Below are 21,661 nucleotides of genomic sequence, written 5' to 3' on the forward strand. Positions count from 1 at the left end.
TATAGGTGTTCAGTTGCTGCAGGTGGCACCAGTTGGACATGGGTGCAGTCCATTGCATCCAGCACATGCGGAAACCCAGCGATTTGATAGGAACCATGCCTGGTCTCCTGCTGCAGTTGCTGGGTGTTGAGGAAGCAGATATGGCGGGGTGTGAGGCGTATGATTGCATCCAGAACCTTTAGAAGGAAGACCGAGAAGAATGGCTGGGAGATACCAGACACTTGTGGGCCCGTTATTTGAAAGGATCCAGATGCCAGCACACCCAAAGCAATTTCAATATATTTTGCATGTGTGCCCATTAATATATTTCATTTATTCATAGGTAAATGTATCATAATTTACTATTAACTGCACAAGTTTATCCTACAATACTTTAACATAGGTCGCGAGAGCAGCAATTGCTCATAAATCATAATCTGTGTGTCAGTGTGAATTACAGTGTGTATTATAAGTGTTACAGAATTTAATAATTGCTCAACAGAATTCTTATGCTCATTCTTGCATTTTACATCGCTAATCATAAGTATTGGCCTTTTCATTATAGAAAGAAAAGGGTATTTTAGTCTGGTGCAATGGAATCTTTGGAGCGACACATATTTTTCCAAAGTTTTGAGTTATTTTCCTGCTACAGGCATCTTAGCTGAAGGCCATGGACTGGTGGAGCATGTGTTATCTGTGCTTTTCACAGCTTGTAACAGGATCACAGAACTGTGCTACTACCCTCTCAAACCAAAGTAAATGATTGAAAACAGGTTTATTGTTCACCAAAGGCATGTGTTTTAGAGGCCATCTGGAGAACTCATATAGGCGCTTTGGTAATAAGAAAGATTTATTTAGTGGCTAGACAGGAGTTCTTACAATAGACTGGTTTAATCAGTGACTTGATTTAATGAACACTATCTAAAAAGTTGACCTTCTTTTTTATATATTGTCTAATTCCCTTTTTTCCACAACTATTAAGTTTATCTTTGTAGCAAAATCTACTTGTGTAATCTGCACTTCATTAGGGCGTTAATTAACAATAAAACCTTTTAAAATATATGTGTGGATTTCTTTGTATGTTCATCCACGGGGAACGGAGATGCAGAAACTTACTATGAACTGACAAATTATCCTGTAGTCTCACAGGACTAAGGGCCAGATGTAGCAAAGGTTTTTACCCATTCTGTGTCTATGGGAAAAATTGTTCGTACATATGGCCCTAAGTGTTAGCCTAGACACTTGATCACCAAGTAGGTTGTGGGAGGTATATGGGTTAGATTTTGCCCGACTCTCTGCCTCAAAATGTACACTTGCCCTAAGCCTCTACTTTCCTGTGTCTTTCAGAGAGTTTTGGGTGTCTAAAACCTTGACCTACTCATGTTTTCAGTTTGCCAATTTTAGGTGAGTGTAATTTGCAGAGCATGACACCACCTCATATTCCTATCCCTATCTGTGCATTGCAGTACCTCAATTGCGACCTTCACTGTTTAATAAAGTGCAAAAAATTCAGTTAGCTCAATGATCTTTGTAACATTTATGAAATGTAATGTTTTGTGTTCCTGGTGTTCCTAGATAGGACATATTTTACTACTATGGAAATTGAAGGCTACTTTCTTAGGCTGAACGGAGGTACTATTTATATTCTCAATGTGGTATTGTTTTCAGTGTAAAGCATGGTACGGTGTGTTCATGAGATTTAGAGCAGAAGTCAACATTGCCATATGATGTGTATTCTATTTAACTATTGGTTGTGAGATCTTACTTTCTTTGTCACACCACAGCATTTGCACAGTTTCTTAGTCTAATAGTCTAAAAGCCAATATTACTATGTAGTGGGTATTCTATTTAACTATTGGTTATGAGATATTACTTTCTTTGTCACACCACAGCATTTGCACAGTTTCTTAGTCTAATAGTCTAAAAGCCAATATTACTATGTAGTGGGTATTCTATTTAACTATTGGTTATGAGATATTACTTTCTTTGTCAAATCACAGTGATTGCACAGTTTCTTAGTCTAAAAGCTTAGAGAGCAAACTCCATTATATTCTGTTTATCTCTCTGTACTTAGAACCGTTTCATATTCTTGGCTTTTCTCTTACCTTATTGAGCAGTCGATTGAATTCTCATATGTCTAATGCTGAACCGTAACATATTCTGGCTATTGAATAGATTAGGGCTTAGTTTCTGCTACCAATGATACGTATGTTTATTTGCATTTAGAAATATTTTGAATTGAATTGACTGACCATAAATGTTTGCCTTCTGTATAAATACAGGCGGAACCTCAAGCAATTGCATTGGCTCACACTAAATAAAAGGATTATATACAAGGCTCTAATAATCAATTTAGAACACTGCATCAAACAGATTCTCTTTTTGCAGAGAGGATTCAGGAAATATGTCCCTACTATGGCACTTTTTTCTTTTAATCAGGGTCTGGTACACATCCCCAAACGATGGAAGGAAAGATTAGGAGGACGGTCCTTCTCCTTGTTGCAGCCAAAAGATGGAACTCTCTGCCAAATGCTCCGAGAGGCCTAGAGTGTGAGAAGTCTTAAATTGGCATTAAAACAGATCTGATTAGGGAACTCTGAGAATAGGCTAAGCCACCAGTCTTCCTGTCTAGCTCTGAGACACTGCTTTGCAAGAAGCTGTGCTCTCTAGAAATCATTTTCATCATTTTCAGGGCTCTAGATTTTTAAGACTCATACGTAGCCCTGATGCACCAATCAGCTCTTTTGATATAAAAAGCAATGCCACTGGTGAACCTGCAAAAACATATCAAAGACTTCTGTAAAGCATGTCTGGACTTTCCACTATGGAAGCTTGCTGGTCATTCAGTCCACAGATGAGTGCATATGTGTGTGTGTGCTCAGCCCAGTGCCTCTTACCCCAGCCGAGCATCAGTGCATCCTACCTTTACATTTGGACAATGGCAGTTAGCCCTTGAATCCAGTTTAGCAGAGCATACTGTGACTCAGTTTGTAAGACTCATTCATAGCGGAGGTCCAAAAACTACGAGGAATGAAAGGTGTGGCCCCTTCTTAGTCTGAGTTGCAATAATATGTTTGTGACTATAAATGCAGTCTTAAATCACTGATTCTGAAACCTGAGTTGGGATGGTATCTGATTCACAAAGGAACGGCCTTACCTTTTTGTGAATCGTGTTGAGTGGCATTAGGAGGACAAATTACTGTTCTGGGGGACCACCACATGATCCCCTCAATGTATTACAAAACAGGAAATCTTTTTCTAAATCAATACCTTATCTCTTTAATATACAAAACCTTCTTTAAAAAAATGCCATATGGAAATCTAAATGGAAGAACAGAGGTCTACTGTCTCTTGCAGGCCACCATCTCATTCGCAGACAATTCCAGCTGGTAGAAAAATATGACCTGACTTATTATATTCATTGACCTGGACACTTTGTTACCCTCTCCGAATGGACAATTTGCAATATAACACCGTTGTACATAGAATGCATAGCACATTTCATTCCTGTTTCCAGGCCTTTCGTTTGTAATTTGCACCTCCTGGATTGCGAACATGAATTTGTAAATTGGGTTCCAAATCTATTGGCAAGTTTTCCTGCAATTATTGCAACAGTACTTAGTTTATGACAATCCACTCAACTCCAAAAACAGAGCAACACATTTCAGATCTATTAATTGAACTTGAAAACAAATGAAACGAGTCATGAAGATCAGTGAAGACTGGTCCTTATAGCTTTAAAGATATAGACTCTACCACCTATTTACTTGGGGTTCATATCGTCCCTGTAAAGCGCTTACATGAGCTGATGATCTGAATAAACTTTGAATGAAGGTGCAAAAACAACGATAAAAGCCACATGTGATATCATTCTGATAAAAAACAAAAAGCCCGGCTCTAACAATTATTGCTTCACAGTGAGTGCTGAAGACATAGAGGGGCATATTTAAAAGCCCGTAGCGCCACCTTGCGCCACATTTGCATTTTTTTTTTTTACGCTAATGTGGCCCAACAAAGCCAAAATATTCATGCCATATTTACAGTGTGCAATGCATGCATTGCGCCACTTTGTAACCCTTTGCGCTACATTATGCCTGCGCCCGACATAATGTATGCACAGAGGGTGTTCCCCGTTAAGGGGGCTGAAAAAATGGCAAAAGGAAATCTAACAGATTTCCTTGCATCATTTTTTATGGCACTTTTAACACCTGCTCAGAGTAGGCGTTAATCAGGGGCTTCCATTATTTATAATGGGCCCCTATGTACTTTGCAGGAGTAGCACTAATATTTTGGCACTACTCCTGCAGAGTACCTCACTAGCGTCAATAAAAATGACACTATTGCCCTCTTCCATGTGCCATGGTTCACCGTATCTTAGACATGGATCACACATGGTGGCGCTGCAGGGAGGCTAAGGGGCACAAGGAAAGTGGCGCTGCACTAGGTGCAGCGCCACTTACCTTAAATATGCCCCAGAATCCCTCAGTTGATGCGCTGGTGATTGTGTCAGAGTCAATGTGTGGAATCCCTCCTAGAAACTGAGAAAAGTGTATGTGACAGCTGTGTCTCACAAGGGTGTAAATCATTGGTCATTGGTCAGAATCTAACTGAGATTCATTGATGCATCTTCACTTGCAGTTCTGAAAATCTGGCAAGGATTGTTCCTTTACGACTTACGCTGGACACTACCACTATAGGAGGTCCTAACACATATTGGATAGGATTTGGGACTCCTGAAGAAAAGAAAAAATAATAAGTGGAAATAATCATATAATATTAGGGTGACAAGGAAATACAGGAGATACCAGAGCATAGTCACAACCATCTGTTTTTAGTTTGGGTTTTACATAATATTTTTAATACCGTTACAGTGCAGACATTACATTTTCTCTAAAAATAGTACATTTTGTGGGAGTCATTTTCAGCAAAAGAACACCTTAGGCTTTTATCACATATTTAGCATTAACATATTTATAATCAATCAATGTACAACAGAATGAGAAATTACTTTAAAATGTACTTAATTATAGTATTTATGTTTCGCTTTCCTCAAATACTTCCTCTGTCGTCTCCCCACAAGTTAAGCCCCCGTCGCTGCTTTCAGACAAACTTCTCCTGCTATAATACTGGCCAGGAACATTGTTTTGAGTATTGAAATCCGAAACCACATTCACGGTCACATGTATGAGCTGGACGCTCGAGGTGCGCTTTACTTTTAAATAAAAAATGCTGCTATCGAAATATTTCTTTTTCTCATCGGAGCATTTCTTCAAATGACTGATTTTCTTCCCAAGAAAGCAATCCGTATTTGGAAAATAGTTTGACAGTAAAAGTGTCCATTGCTTTCTGAGTTCAGCCTTCACCTGTCAGAAGGAGACAACATGTTATAGGATATCTAATATTTTGTGGTACACGGGCCGACAATAATTACAGTAATTCAATAGGAACCTATGATTGAGTCCCTATGTGAGAATCTCCATCCAAGATTACGGTAAAGTAATTTTTCCTAGTTGGACACGAACTGCAATTACATATCACTAAATATTTTCTTCTGTAAGAGTGTATTTCCTCAGAAAATATATATTGGCAAACCAAGTACTGGATAATACGTTTCACTGTAATACTTCTGCAGCAGTTATCAAAGAACGTTAAACTGTCAGGACATATTGACGGACGTTCATGCACCTACACCTTTTTATTATACTGCATATTTAATGCAATAGAATTACAAAAATTCACAACTTCATAATCGAATGCAATGTGTTCAAGTTCATTTCTCCATTTACAACCGTTTGACTACACACACCCAGCATGGATCCAGCCCAAAAGCCGCCAGAGCATCACAGCATACTCCTCTACGAGCTCATTTGAGCCTGCAGATTCACGAGCATTGTAGTTCTCCTTTTCGTACATAACCAAGCTTATATGAGGTCACAGCAGATATCGCATTTGTAACCTAAACCGCCTATTAGGCCATACTAGTGTTAGCAGTGTTGTCAGTGGGTGCCTCTCTGGTCCCCCGAAGAAGATAAGCCAGCAGAGAGGCTGAGATGTCTTTGGGTCTCTATCAGGGAGACATTAGCGCTCAATACGCCTCCACCTATTCATTGCAATACAACAAATCATGATTGTGGAACCAGCCCTTAGTTCTTGGAGGGGCCCCGTCTTCTGTAACAGTGTTTCTTGTTTTTGCCAGTATTAGCCCCACTAGTGCAACTAAACAGGTGGCCGTGCATCCAGTCAAGGTGGATGAATGCAGAAAAATAAAGTGATAATAGAAGTATTTTATTATCACTTACATTTTCTGCTAGCTAGGGCGGGGCCCGCATCCTTCGTGTCAGCAGGTAGAGGAGGAGTGATATGTGCACTTCTAAGTGCGCATGTTAGTTTGGCCGGCCGTCTGAGGCTGGCCAAACAGACATGCCCACTTAGAACTCTCCACCTGATTGTGCTGCACAGCCGTTTGGAGACCAAGCGCAGTCTCTTACTCCCTCCCTGAGTGGCATTTCAGCCCGCTCAGGCCTATCTAGATGCTTCTCTCATGCTGAGAAACAGCTTGAGAGAAGCATCGGGATTGGGTGGGGAGGGGGCGAAGAAGACAAGAAGAACCGAGTCGGTGGGAGCGGCGGAACACAGAGGCATCAAGTATGTTTTTTAAAATTATTACTATTGCCCCCACTCTGTGCGCTGCCCCCCACCTCCCCACCCCTTCCTGGCAGCAGCCGCTATCGGTTGGATGCTCTATTTTAAGTCTGCATGCTGCAATCAGCGATCTTCAGACACTGACATGTAGAGCTCCACAACTAGTGCATTTTCCTTCCACTCTGAGACCAAGCTAATATAGGGATTTTGGTTTTTAGTTTACCCTGTGGATGGATTTTATGTGACTAAATCTATATTTATTGTTGGGTGAAAGGCCCTTGCTTTGCGTACAACAGAGCATCCATTGTTCGTCGGTGAGGGGTAGCAGCCCATTTCAACAGTGCCACCGCAGGGAGGGAGTTTAGAGTGGGGTGTCCTTTTACAGTATGGTATATAAACTGCGAGCTCGCCATTTAGATGAAGGAGAGAAATTTTTTTTAGGTGGTGGAGCCGGGAATGTGTCATTTGTACGTTTCCCAGAATCAAAAAATTTCTGCATGTCCTAGTATCTTCTCAAGGGAGATACGTTTATCACTAGGCTACAAGTCGCCACGTTTCTTTTGATGCAGGTTTTCAAGTTATTTACATGCTTTCTGATTCTGGGGTTAGATTGAAGTGCTAAGTTGGAGCGTTATGTTTTAGGTTGGCTCTTTGCCACAGTCTGTTCTAAGTCCTTACTTGGAATTTTACAGGACCTATTTCATCCAACAGGCAGTGGGCAGAGTAACATATTACCATATCAACCCGATCTGTGCCTGTGTCGGCCAGTGGCCGACACACCCTCCCTGGTGTGGGCCAAGATCATTGGCTGACACCAGGGAGGGGTTTTAAAAATTCTCCGGTGCTTTGCACCAGAGGATTCGTTTTAATTAAAAAATCCGTGGGAAGACACGGAAGAGCATCCATGTCTTCCCCCACCCCCTCATCAGCCCATCTCTGACATCAACACGCCACAAGGCACGCTGACATCACAATTGATTTCCCCATCGGAACATTAAGCAGCAGGCAAGACCGCTTTCTACTCCAGTGGGAAAAATGGGCCTAAAAAGGCCTCCCCAGCTTTCAGGGAGGCCTTGTTTGAAAGGGGATATTCTCCTCTGTCAAAAAAGGCCTTCCTGTAAGGGTTTCCTAGCCATGGATCATAGCCCACTAGACACCAGGGATTACATTTGGGTTTTAAGCCCTAATGGAAATGGGCCACCTCCTCCGGGGACATTATTTAAAAAAAACTAAATATGCTGGTTTACCCCTGGGTGGTGAGATTGCCCCCCAGGTGAGAAAAGTGTAAAAAAAAATATATTGTTTTTTTTAAAAAGAAGGCCTGTGAGCAAGGGGCAATTCTTTATTATAGATGTGTGGTTTCGAAACCACACATCTAGAAAAAAAAAATTATATATATATATATATATATATATATATATATATATATATATATTTATACATATGTGTATATATATATATATATATATATATATATATATATATATATATATATATATATATATCTTCAAACAAAGATGGTCTAAAAGTTGCTGGGTGGTGCACTCCACTGCCGGTGCCAGTGACGGAGAGGGCGGAGAGGACTAATCTAGAAGAATACAAATCACCAAAAGTATTCACTGCACTCCATGATGTTTTGATAGTGCATATTTATTTATATCAAAATAACAAATAAATATGCACTATCGAAACTTCATGGAGTGCAGTGAATACTTTTGGTGATTTATATATATATATATAGAGAGAGAGAGAGAAAGAGAGAGAGAGAGAGACTCTCGAGAGAGGGATAGAAATCTCTCTGCGATTGGCCCCCAGGGAAACCACTCTCACATATAAAAGTGATCTCTTTACGTATACAAATGGAGAGACAGAGAGAGAGAGAGAGACACTCTCTCCCTATATATATCTGTAGCAATAAAAATTTTGAGATAACTCTTGTGATTACGTTCCTGCTAGAGAGAGATATCAGACCTTTGTCTAGTGGCAGTTTTGAAGCCAAAAATTAGAACAGAAGGGTTATATGCATGCTGCAAAGAACAGATCTGTATTTTATGTGAATAGCTGAGTGGATTAGTATAGCCAGCCATTACCTGTACTTTAAAACAAATGAAACGTATGTGTGAGGGGGGCTATGGAGAGATGAAGGGTAATTTTGCTGGGTGGTAGTGAGGGAATCCAAAAAGGAGGTCAATTCAAAGGGGATCAGCAAAAAGCTTGTCACACTTGGCGCCACCAGCGCTAAAGGCTGTGATGATGGGTATGTGCAAGATGAAGTAATAGCTGGTCTTTTTTGTTTTTTTTCAGTGTCGTCAGATAACCTGCTGATTGAGGGAAGAAGCAAAGGTAAGGTGACTGACATTTACTGCTGCACACCAAACACAAACACATCCACTAACAATTTTGGTAACTTACCTGACTTCTTCGTAGACTAATGTTTTAGTGGGGCAGTTTAGCCAGTAGCTGAGATGGTGTCTCATTGGATGACTGCTGTTGAAGCTGAACTCGGGTTATGGTGGACAGCTCTGAGGCAGGATGAGAGACTGAGACAGCAGATACTGAAACAGCATCTGAGGGAGAGGACAATGGAGCAGAGTCTGGGAGTGATTTGCCAGTTAAAAGAGTCCCAAACGACGACACTTCTTCCAGTGATCCTGAGGGAGATGATGAGGACAGTCATGCCATCCCCATCGCAGACACAGCCTGTGCAGTGGGACAGCAGCGGGTTAGCCCAAAGCAGAGAGCAGGTGTTTGCGGTGGCAAGCACAGACAGAGTGCTCTCTTGTCAGCTCTCCAATTTAGTTCAGCCCTAAATTCCATCTTTTACTGGTGACACTGGATGTAAAGTCGATGGGGCCAACTTTTTGTAAGTTGACTACATCCATCTCTTTCTGGATGTTGACTTCCTTCAGAAAATTGTGCAGCAAACAAATTTGTGTGCAGAACAATTTCTGTGGGAGCATGGATGCACTCTAGGGCCCCATTCTAGGGCATGCCAGTGGAATCCCACTTCTCTGGTGGAATTGAAGATATTTTTGGGCCTTACACTCAAAATGGGGCTAGTGCAGAAACCCACCTTGCAGTTCTATTGGACGACTCACACGGTTTGGGTAACCCCCATCTTTGCACCATATATGAGAAGAGATTGTTTTTTCCTATTGCAGCACATGCTACATTTCAATGACCATTCTACTGCATTGTCCCAGGGCCATCCAGACCATGACAGATTGTTCAAAATTTGGCCTGTAATGTTTGTCTGTCAGGTTTCCTGAGATCTATACTCCTGGAAAGAATATAGCCGTTGATGAGTCCTTGATCCAGTGCAAAGGGAGGCTGCTTTTAGGCAGTACATTGCAAGTGTATACAGGGAAGAACTCCACACTAAAGCCTGTAGGTTGCCCTCCCACATTAGGGGTGACAGGGAAGATTGTAAGGGATCTTGTCCAGCCACTCCTTTACAAAGATTATAATCTTTATGTGGACAATTTCTATACAGCAGTAGAGCTGTTCACTGAGCTCTACAAAGCTGACACTGTGAGGTGCAGTTCATTGTAACCGCAAAGGATTTCCACTGGTGCTTGTTTGCAAGAAGCTCCAGAAATCCCAGAGTACTGAGTTGCATTCCAACTAACTGCTTGCAGTCAAGTTCTCAGATATTCATGATGTATATGTGCTGACTACAATTCATGATGAGAGCACTTCCCCCATCATGGTTTGGGGTCAGATGACCGAAGTCCACAAGCCCACCTGTATACTTGATTACAAATAAGTACATGGGCAGAGTGGACAAGAACAACCAGGTTCTTCAAACATGCAATGTGTGTTGTAAAACTCACACTTGGTACAAGAAACTGTTTACCCACCTGGCCCAGGTGGCAACATACTCATGTTGTTCAATGTCAGACAACTACAGGAAGACTCATGTCTTTCCTTGACTTTCATTTGTCTGTGATTGAAAATATTACTGCTGCTACAGAAGCAGCAGCCTCCTCTTCATATATTCTGGAGGATGTGACAAGGCTGCAGGAGCGACACTTTGCTGATCGCATTTCTAAAAAACCCAAAAAGGATCGTCCATGTTGTTGCTGTAAAGTGTGCTTGAAGCATGGAAAGTGTCAGGAGAGTCATTATCACTGTCCGGAGTGCCCATCTCAGCCAGGCCTCTGTTCCCCTACTTGCTTTCCATTGTATAATACTAAAGCAAAGTTCTGGGAAATTGACAGAGGTGGAGCTGCTGTTGGTTAGTCGTTTCAGTGGCTGTGCATGGATACCGAACGTTCATGGGCCAATGCTTAATTAGGCAAGCAGCCACAGAATTTTAACTCATCCACTTCAGGAAATTATGGACTTTCTCATAGCCTGCTCAACTCCTTTATCTGCCCTCACAAAGTGGTAGGTGTTCTGTTCAATTAACGGGCATTATAGTCCCGACGCTGCACATACTAGTGGAGAGAACATATGTCACATTTTCACGGAGTACCCTGTGTGGCAAAAAGTTAAAAGCGTGACTGAATTTTAAAGTGCTTGTTAGGGAATTATGTATGCTACTCAAAGATTACCCTGATTGCCATTGAGAACCAGATTAAGTGCAATAAGTCAAACAAATGTCCTATTGTACATATTCACCAACATTTCTACTTGTTTGAAAGTGTGCAAACTCAATTTGTAACTTCAAGTTCAAAGTAAAGGTGTTGATGAATGAGTCTCACAGGATATTTATTTGGCTTTTTACTTTAGAGACCTTAGGTAGTATTCACCACCATGTCTGCCTTAATTTCAACTATAAATATGCTAGCTCAGTTTGAGGAATAGGCCTCACAAGGCATACTCGGACACCCCCAACTTGCAATCAGAAACTGGAGGGAGTTGGATTTAGCACAGTAGGTGTCCTGACAAAAGACATGTTTTCTTGAGCTTCAAGTAGCTAATATCAGAAGCCATTAGTATAGGTTCTCTTGGCAATTATGCAGGATTAGTCAGGACTCCAATGAAGAGAGAGACATAAATGGGTAAGAAGAGCTTACAATAGGTGTGCTTTCCCAGGGATCTTGCACAGGTAGAAGGCAGATTGTAAAGGTTGCATGCTACTGCTATTTAGCCAGTTGGCTGACCCAGCAACAGCAGCCCTGAGATGGTGTTAGTTGATTGTGATGTTGCAGCAATACTTTCACGCCACGCACAATGTGGATTTTACTATTAAATGCTCGATGATGTTGCACATGAGAGATGATGAACTGTACAGGACTTGCTGAACACAAGAGCAGATGATGATTTTGTTTCAGCTGTGGCTGTTTTGAACAGACATTTTGACCCTCAATTGAACCCATATTATGAGAGCTTCAATCTTCGACAAGCCCATTTCAAGTCTACGCAAGCTGGTGAATACATGTACCAGGATTGATAGACAAGACAAAATCAGTGCACAGCTAATTCAGGGGTGCCAGTCATCCAATCTCCAGAAACTAATCTTACAGAAGCCTGGCATCACACTCGACTACATCTTGATCCTGGCCAGGTCACATGAACTTGTTGCAGCCGGTCAAATGGAATCAGCCCTTGCCTACAGTTGAACTGCACCCACTCCCACCAGTGTCGTAAAGGTCAAAGAGGAGCAGGTGGAAGCCATCCAGCGAAGACCAGCATGAGCTTGAGAAACTGGTCCCACTAAACCATGCAAGAGGGTGTGTTAAATTGTGTGATGGCCCGGCACCCCCCAGATGATGCCCCATCCAATATATGTGATGTCTCAAGAGTGGTCATCTGAACCATTTTGCAGTAGTTTGTCGGAGGTCTGGTGCAGGGTCTGGCCCAAACACAAAAGGAAAGAGAAGCATGAACATTCTGCAATTGTCGCTCAGTGAACGAGAGGAGAGCAGAACAAGGTTGAGTGAAGCAATAGTCAACCAGCTGAAAGAAGAGGGAGTGTTCACAATCTCGTTCGCAGGATTGGACAGCCAGTGCCAGAGACCTCCTCCTATGTGCCAGGTGGATGTCGGAGGTGTGCAAATCACTGATGTTATCAACACCAGAGCATCTGTAAAGGTCATTGACAATTTTGCAAACTGAAACCTAAACCCAAGATCTGTCCAACAAAAGCCAAGATTTACACCTATGGAGGGATTGAGCCTTTTCCATTAAGAGGTGTCAGTGATGTGGAAGTAGCCCACGGGGACGTGAAGACATGAGCCAAGTTTCATGTGACAAAGGAGAGCACAGGAACTCTACTAGGATGTCACACTGCCAATGACGTAGGTTTTTTTTTTTTTTTTGCAAAGCACATTCATCAGTCCCATGCTGACAATATTTTGAGCAATTTCCCAAAACATTTTAAGGGGCTGGGGTGTTTGAAAGGAGTACAAGTCAAGCTCCACATTGATGACACCGTACCTCTATGCCACAGATGGGTGGCCTTCCATGTTTGCCAACTGGTAGAGAGTTGAAACAGCTGGAACAAGCGGGTGTCATAGAAAAGGTGACTGGACCCACCCCCTGGGTCTCACCACTGGTCATATCTCTGAAACCTAAGTAGCCTGGAGAAATAAGACTCAGCGTTGGCATGTGATAATCCAATAAGGCCATCTGCACACAGAGGCACGCCATCCACACCATAGATGAAAAGAATGGCTGATTTGAATGGAGCTAAATGGTTCTCAAAACTCAACTTGAACTCTGGTGAGTATCAGTTGACACTGGAAGAGTCCAGTGGATATGCAACAATGTTCTCTGCACACATGGGGTTGAGGCATTTTAAACATCTAAGCTTTGGAGTGTCGTCAGCGACTGAGGTTTTCCAGGAAGTCATACATGAAGCACTGTCAGGCCTGGTGGGGGCACCCAATGTGATTCATGACTTTCTGATATTTTCAAGCACTCTGGAAGAACATAATGCTAGACTCAGAGCTACTCTACAGCGACTGGTGTAATGTGACCTGACCTTTCATAGTCAAAAGTGTTTGATCTACACTAATGAGGAAGAAGAAGTGGAATTCTTCAGGTACAAGTTCTCTACTAATGGCTTGCAAGTGGACGCCATCTGGACAGAAGTCATAACTTGAAATCCTTCCAAAGTCCGCAATTTCTTGGGGATCACCAAATACTGCGAAAGATTAATTCCCATTTAAGCCATGCTTTCAGACCTGTTACTATCACACTGACCAAGAACAGTCTCCTCTGGGAATAGGACAGCAAGGCTGCACAGACGTTCAAGGACATAAAGATGGCACTTCTACATGATACCACAAGACGTACTTCAGTCCTACACCGGGGACAGAACCAATTATGGGCTCTGTAGGGTTAGGTGCTGGGTTGCTGCAGATGAAAAGTCAGGGCACGTGGGTCACCACTGCATACGCAAGTAGCACTCTCACTGTTGTGGAGATTTGATATGTCCAAATTGAAAAAGAAACATTGGCCATTTGTTGGGCCTGCAGGCATTTCCATCTTTATTTATGTGGGCAAAGATTTCAAGTCATGATCAATCACATGCCACTGGTACCATTGTTTACAGACACAGCTCGTAATGGTATGCCAAGGATTGAGAGATGGGCTGTTCAGCTCCAACAATATTCTCTTGAGGTGGTTTACAGACCAAGGATAAACAATCCGGCTGATTATTTGTTGTACTATCCCATGACGATGGATCCAAGAACAGACCAAGAGGATGATACTGGAACTGGGGGGTTTGTAAGGATGATAATGGAGGTGGCGTGTCCCAGAGCACTGTCTCTACAAGAAATTGTGTAAGAGACCAAGGTCAATGTCTGTATAAAACAAGTAACTGAGGCCTCATTCAGCGGGGGTGTCAGATTGTCATTCCTCATAGCTTGTGGAACGAAACAATCGAGTTGCCACACCAAGGGCATCAAGGGATTGCCAAAACAAAATCGGGTTTAAGGAGCAAGGTGTGGTTCCCAAGCATGGACCGTTTAGCTGGAGAGAGGGTGAAAAATTGTAAATCTTTCATTATCACAGGTGGTGAACCAGCTGTAGCCTCCATGATCACTGAAGCCTTGGTCATCTGTGAGCATGGACTTTGGCAGTTTTCTGCACAATAGACTCACGTTAGTCTTCAGTGATAGCTACACCAAATTCTTGGTGGTCGAGCTGGTAGGATCCACCACCTTTTAGTGCAGAATATTGGCCGTTGAGAAGATTTTTGCATTGTTAGGATTACTAGAAGAAATCAAAACAGAGGATGGCCCGCCCTTTTAGGGAGAAGGGTTTTGGGAATACCTACACCACCTGAACATACAACATTGTCAAATAACCCTTCAGTGGCCAGAGGTGAATGGGGAGGTGGAAAGATTTATGGGAACACTCAACACAGCCCTGAGAATAGGGGTAGAAAAAGGAGAAGACTTAGAGGTCTGCTTACAACAGTTCCTGAGAGCATATCGGCAAACCACTCATGGGACCATGGGGTGGGCTCCCTGTGAATGTTTGATGACAGGATCAGCAAGAGATCTACTACCCCCAGCCCTAACTGGAAGCTGGCTATCCTGGATGTCAGAGCTGAGCAAGAGATAAGGAGAACCAATAATGACAAGGCCATAACAGCAGAGCTTTGGAGCCAAGCCTACGAGTGGGCAAGTAGTGGTCATCAAAGATCGTCATCAGGGTGGAGGTTTTCCATAACTTTCAAGAAATGTGTATGGGAAGTAGTAAAGGTAAGAGGGACCATAATTACAGCTATGAGAGGAAGTGTGGAGATCTCAAGAAATGTGCCATGGTTCAGAAAGGTTCAGCATGGTAGACGGGGTGAAAAAGGAGAAGGTGACCCATTATACGACCAGACCAAGGCCACTGCTGAGCTGCCTCAGGAAGATGTTGTGCTTTGCGCATCGATAGGTCATCATGGTGAGGAGTAGCACCCATCATCAGTGGCACCGTGACCATTCGTACTAACTGACAGTCAATCCCCGTCCTAGTCAGAAACTAAGAAACTTTGGCCCTTATTACAACCCTGGCAGTCGGTGTTAAAGCGGCGTTAATGCCACCAACAGGCCGGCAGTAAAACAAATGGGATCACGACCACAGCGGAAACCGCCAACGCAGACAGCCACTTTGACACTCCGATTGCCACAGTCGTAGCAACAAACACCGCAGCGGTAACCGCCAACAGCCAGGCGGAAGACAATGTACCGCCGACCCCATCATAATCCACCATCTTTTCTGGGGCGGTACCAACGCCATCCAAAGCACGGTGGAAACTGTGTTTGGAAGGGAAACCACTCACCTCTCGACACTCAACGAATAACTAGGACACCATGGAGCCCGAGTTACAGGTCCTGCCCATGCTGGTCTACCTCCTCATCTACCAGGAATACCAAAGGTGGCGGTGATGGCCACGGTGAGTACTGCACCTAGTACGCAGGAGAGGGGGGAAGAGAGTGACACACACATGCAACACGCAACACCCCCACCCTCAACACCACAGACACAAACACATGCAGCAACATTACATTTACACCCCATAACCCCTTGGAAGAACACAAGGACAAAAGGAATAGAGTTAAATCATTGATATTTTAGAAATATGCATATATACGTAAAGATTATAAAAACAGTATCTACAAAAATATACAATATGTACGTAAGGCCATACATTGTCCTTTCCAAATGTCCGTGGGTCACTGGGCCAAAAATCATGGGCCAAACCCACACTTGACCCCTGCCTCAATACGGAGAGCACACTGCAGGGGCATCAGGTCGAAAACACACAGGCACTTCAGGGGGAGCACCTCACCCAGAAGATGGAATAATGCCACTGCTCCTCGAGGGGGCTCCATGCCCACAGCGATGTCCTGGGGAGTGCAAGGCCACTGTCTCTCAAGTGGGTGGTTTGCCCACTGCTTGGTCCTGGGGAGTGCAAAGCCACAGTCTCACAAGTGGGTGGTCTGCCCACTGCTTGGTCCTGGGGATTGCAAAGCCACAGTCTCTCAAGTGGGTGGTCTGCTGACTGCTTGGTCCTGGGGAGTGCAAAGCCACAGTCTCTCAAGTGGGTGGCTCCTTCCACTGGTTCTGGAGGAGGCTTGGTGCCCAGTCTGCTTCATCCTGCCAAGGATAGGGTCAGTGAATGCCTTTCTCCATTGGTTCTGGAGGGTGCTTGGTGTCCAGTCTGCTTCATCCTGCCAAGTATAAGGTGACTGGATGCCTTTCTTCACTGGTTCTGGAGTGGGCTTGGTGCCCAATCTGCTTCATCCTGCCAAGGATAGGGTGAGTGGACGCCTTTCTCCACTGGTTCTGGAGGGGGCCTTCTGCCGAGTGATTCAGCACTAGGGTTGTGGCAGTTCACATTCTCTCACCTGGGTGTCTGAGGCACGAGATTTGCATGGACCATGTTGCATGATAGTCCATGGAGGCAGGGCTACACTCCATCCTGGGGCGCCTAAGGCGTCAAACTGGTGGTAGTGCCAGTGCTGGTGGGGATGCTGCCAGTGGTGGTGGGAGGCTCCAGCCCGTCTCCTGAAGCCTCGGACGGCTGCCCACTGGGGCTGCTGGTGCTGGTAGTGGTCCTACTGTCAGCGGTGCAGGTGGAGGTGCTTGCGGCGGGGCTGCTGGCGGTGCTGGCTGTGGTGCAGGTTCCGGTGCTGCCAGTGGTGAAGGTAGGCCCCAGACCTTCTCCTGCAGCCTCAGACGGCTGCCCACTGAGGATGCTGCTTCTGACAGTAGTGGTGGCAGCGGCGGTGCAGGTGGCGGTGCTTGTGGTGGTGCCTGCGGCGGGGCTGCTGGCGGTGCTGCCCGTGGTGTAGGTGGCGGGCTGGCGGTCCTGCTGGTGGGCACCAGGCCTTCACCTGCAGCCTCCGATGGCTGCAGTGCCTTGCCTTGGGTTTTCTGCCCCTTCCTCACCTTGGCAGATGCTGTTGTGACCTTGGCTCTGGCAGCTGGAGTTTTGGAGGAGGCCATGTGGGGTGGGTCGTGCTCCTTGCCCTTGCTGCATGTTGTCCCCTTCTTCACCTTGGCAGGTGGCAGAATGATTTGGTCCTTTGCAGGGGTTGGTGGCACACTGGCTGGCCTGACGGGTGCCCCCTTTGAGCCTCTGGGAGTTGCAGGTACCACAGCAGAGGCCGACTTGGTGGCTGAGGTGCTTGTCTGGGTTCTGGACACCCTAGCCTGAGGGGAGGGACGGGTAGGGAACAGGTCAATGTTTGCCAGGAAAAGCTTTTTAGACACACTGGGCCAGGAAGAGGGAGAGGGTTTGGGAGTGGAGGAAGAGGGAGTGGTGGTAGGAGGTGTCTGTCTGCTGAGTTTGGGTGAAGGTGCATGTGCTGGATGCTGTTGTGAGGTGGATGGCTGTTGGGTGGGTGGGTGCTTGCATTTGTGGACTTTGGGAGGAGGGGTCACAGACACACTGGGAGAGGACACAGGGGACATGTGAATGGATGTGGGGTGGTGACTGACAATGAGGTGTGAGTAGTGATGGGCTTGCTGGTGATGGAGGTAGTGGATGAGGATGTAGTGCATGCAGGTGTGAGTGGAGACGATACTGGGAGGGAGGTGGACGAGGAGGAGGAGGGGGACACAGTGGAGGCAGTGGATGCTGGTGTCATTGCATGGTATGGTGCTTGTGTGAGTGCCTGTGGGATGATGTGTGGTGCTTGTGTTTGCCTGAACCACTTCTGTTTGTTGATTTGGGTGAATGCTGGTCTGAAGGTGTGCTTGGGATAGGCTGGGGTTGAGGGGATTGGGACTGGGTAGAGGAAGTTGGAGGGGGGAGGCTAGACACAGGAACAATGGCTGCCATCAGTGCGGAGGCCAGAGCCTGAAATGCTCTCTGTTGGGCCTCCACACCAAGGTGAATGTCTTCAAGGTATGCATTTGTTTGTTGCAAATGCCTCTCGACAACCTGGATGGCATTTAGAATGGTTGACTGCCCACCAGTGAGGGGTCTCAGGAGGTCAATAGCCTCTTCACTGAGGGCAGCAGGGCTGACTTGGGCAGCGCCTGAGGTGCCTGGGGCAAAGGAGATACCCACCCTCCTGGGTGAGCGGGCAAGGGAAACACGCTGAGGGGCTGCTGGGAGGGCGGTGCTGGTGGGGTGGTGGTGGCTGTTCCTGTTGTTGGGGTGGGCACAGAGATGTCCGCCTCCGCCAAGGGAGCTTCCATCGGAGGAGGAGTCGCTGTCTGTGGTCTCCCCTCCTATCCTCGTCGTGGTGCTCCCCTCACCCTCCATACCAGTAGTGTCGTCACCCTCGTTGGATGCTGCCTCCAGCCCATGTGGGATGCAGCTCCCTCCATCACCGGTGCCTCTGCTCCTCCGCCAGATGATGCTAATGCACATAAGGGCAGGGTAACAAAACAAAAAGAGAGGGGGGAGACAGAGAATACACTTGGTCAATGCCAGCACCAACACTACCTTTGGCGTACACAACTCACAGGGAGCAACCCTATGCACTAAGCCATGCCCAAACAGTTACTAAGATAGTCACCAGCACATGGGGTAGAATGCCTAACTTCATCAGCTGCACACCAGAAACCCAGAGGACCGCGCCCAGTAGTAGATACCCACTAACACTATTGGGGTAGGAGTGCTTCAGAGCCTGCCCAACAAGGGACCTACTCTGCCATCTTCACCCTGGCCTAGTGGCACCCATAGCCCACATCCCCCACCCAGGTACCTCTTAACGCGCGCAAAGTCAGGAGTCAGATTCTGTACTCACCCACTTGTGGCTGCTGTGATGACTTCAAGCGCCAATCCAACTCCGGATAGGCCACCATCAGGATGTGGAACATCATGGGGGTCATGGTGCTACGGGCACCCCTTCCTCGTTGGGAAGCCAGCCGCAGCTGGGCCTCGGCTGTCTTCTTTGCCCAGCGGTGCAGGTCCTCCCACCTCTTGCGGCAGTGGGTGCTCCGCCTGTCAAAGACCTCCAGGGTCCGAACCTCCTTGACGATGGCACGCCAAATACCCTTCTTCTGATGGGTGCTGACCAGTAGGGAAAAGACAGCAGAAAAGGGAATTAGTCAACTGTCCGGACTGTCAAACTCATGGCCCACCAGATCCCTCCCATCCCCTGATGCACATACATTGTCCACCTTGCATGCTGCACACTGGCCAGGACGCATGTGCCCTCCCCCCCTACATGTGGCTTACATACACAGCACTCCATACATTCATGGCCCACGCATCATGCTCACAGTGTACTCACCTGTTTGTCTGGAGGAGCGTAGAGTAATGTATACTGGGGTAGGACCCCATCCACCAGTTTCTCCAACTCCTCCACAGTGAAGGCAGGGACCCTTTCCCCAGACACATGAGCCAGATAGCAAGTGTGTGGATAGATAGAAAATGGCGGTGGTGTCCGCAGCGGTGCGTACCGTCACCGCCGGCGTACATCGCCATTGGCTCCTGGACCCATAGAGCCCAATGAGAACCAATGCGAAGTTGCGCGGCGGTCAACGACCGCCTACCGCGAAGGCGCACAATGCCAGCACAATTACCTCATTTCCACTTGTCCGTCATCCCAGGTCAGACATCCGCCATTTCAGAGGGGCACAGGGCATGGCACCTAACTTCGTCACAGCAGACATTGGCACTGCAAATGATTGTCTGGTTCACATTTTGTTTCTGTAAAGTAAACAAGTCATCATTAGTGCAATAGATGTGGGAATATGACCCTCTGCTCGCCATTCTCTTCCATAGGCTTCAACCGCTGAGGCTGAATATGAGATGGCAGCATCCTCCGGTGTACAGACACCTGGTGGACCTTGCGACAATGGAGGACAGACTTGATCGGGCCACCATCTATGAACTGTGTGCCCAATTGGAGCCAGACCTGATGTCAGCTATCTGCCAGCCCACAGGTATCCCCCCTCTAGTGCAGGTCCGGTCAGTGCTCCATTTCCTGGCATGTGGTTCCTTCCAAACAACAGTGGCCATTGCATCAGGGATGTCTCAGCCAATGTTCTCCAACGTGTTGACCAGAGTGTTGTCTGCCCTGCTGAAACACATGCGCAGCTACATCGTGTTCCCCCAGGTGGAGGATTTGGCCACAGTGAAAGCTGACTTTTATGCCCTGGGAATATCCCCAACATCATTGGTGCCAGTGATGGTAAATATGTGGCATTTGACCCCCCTGGAGAAATGAAAAAGGTTTCAGGAATAGAAAAAGCTATCACTCTATGAATGTGCAGATGGTGCGCTTGGAGGACCAGTACATCTCCCATGGAAATGCCAAATATCCTGGCTCTGTGCATGACGCCTTTATCTTGAGAAATAGCAGCATCCCATATGTGATGGACCAGCTCCAGAGGCACCGGGTGTGGCTAATAGGTGAGTCAAAGCTCCCCACACACAAGGAATAGGTGTCTGGGTATGGGTTTGTCCCTAAGGGTTAGTGTGTGTCTAACAGTTGTCCCTCGATATTTGCAGGTGACTCTGGTTACTCCAACCTCTCATGGCTACTGACACCAGTGAGGAATGCTAGGACAAGGGCAGAGGAATGTTACAATGAGGCAAATGGGCTTACAAGGAGGATTATTGAAAGGACCTTCGGCCTGCTGAAGGCTAGGTTCTGGTGCCTCTATCTGACAGTTGGATCCCTGTACTACTCACCCAAGAAGGTGTGCCAGATCATCGTTGCATTTTGCATGTTGAACAACCTGGCCTTGAGACGCCATGTGTCTTTTCTGCAGGAAGATGTGTCTGGAGATGGTCTTATGGCAGCGGTGGAGCCTGTGGACAGTGATAAAGAGGAGGCAGAGGAAGAAGATGTTGTCAACAGAATCAATATAATTCAGTACTTCCAGTAACACACAGGTAAGACACTGTAAGTTCGCTTTACATTTGTTATCTTTTGGACATTGTACAAGGCAGCCTCTTACCCTATGTCTATGGCCACAGACTTTACCCTTTGGCATCTCTATTTTCAGATCTCTGTGCCCCACTCTGGCTCCTGCTATGTGTACTGCTGCCCACCAAAGGGCATTCCAAAGTATATTTCAATGTACATTTGAGTTGCAATGCTTTGATAATGTTGTACTAATACATTTGTGAATCATTTGATAGACTCCAGATTAGTATTTGTTCCAAGGGTGTTTATTT

General features: G+C 45.8%; 1 protein-coding gene across 1 annotated transcript in view; it reads right to left on the reverse strand.

The window, feature by feature from the left end:
• Positions 1–4,846: 4,846 nt before the first annotated feature.
• GLP2R (glucagon like peptide 2 receptor) overlaps positions 4,847–21,661 on the reverse strand; it is a 754,367-nt gene continuing 737,552 nt past the window's right edge. Inside the window, exon 13 of the mRNA XM_069200419.1 lies at positions 4,847–5,342. Coding sequence (XP_069056520.1) covers positions 5,013–5,342 — 330 coding nt within the window. The 3' untranslated portion in view covers positions 4,847–5,012. The remainder of the gene's footprint in view (positions 5,343–21,661) is intronic.

Source organism: Pleurodeles waltl, chromosome 7 (assembly GCF_031143425.1).
Source record: "Pleurodeles waltl isolate 20211129_DDA chromosome 7, aPleWal1.hap1.20221129, whole genome shotgun sequence".
In the NCBI taxonomy this organism is placed as follows: domain Eukaryota; kingdom Metazoa; phylum Chordata; class Amphibia; order Caudata; family Salamandridae; genus Pleurodeles; species Pleurodeles waltl.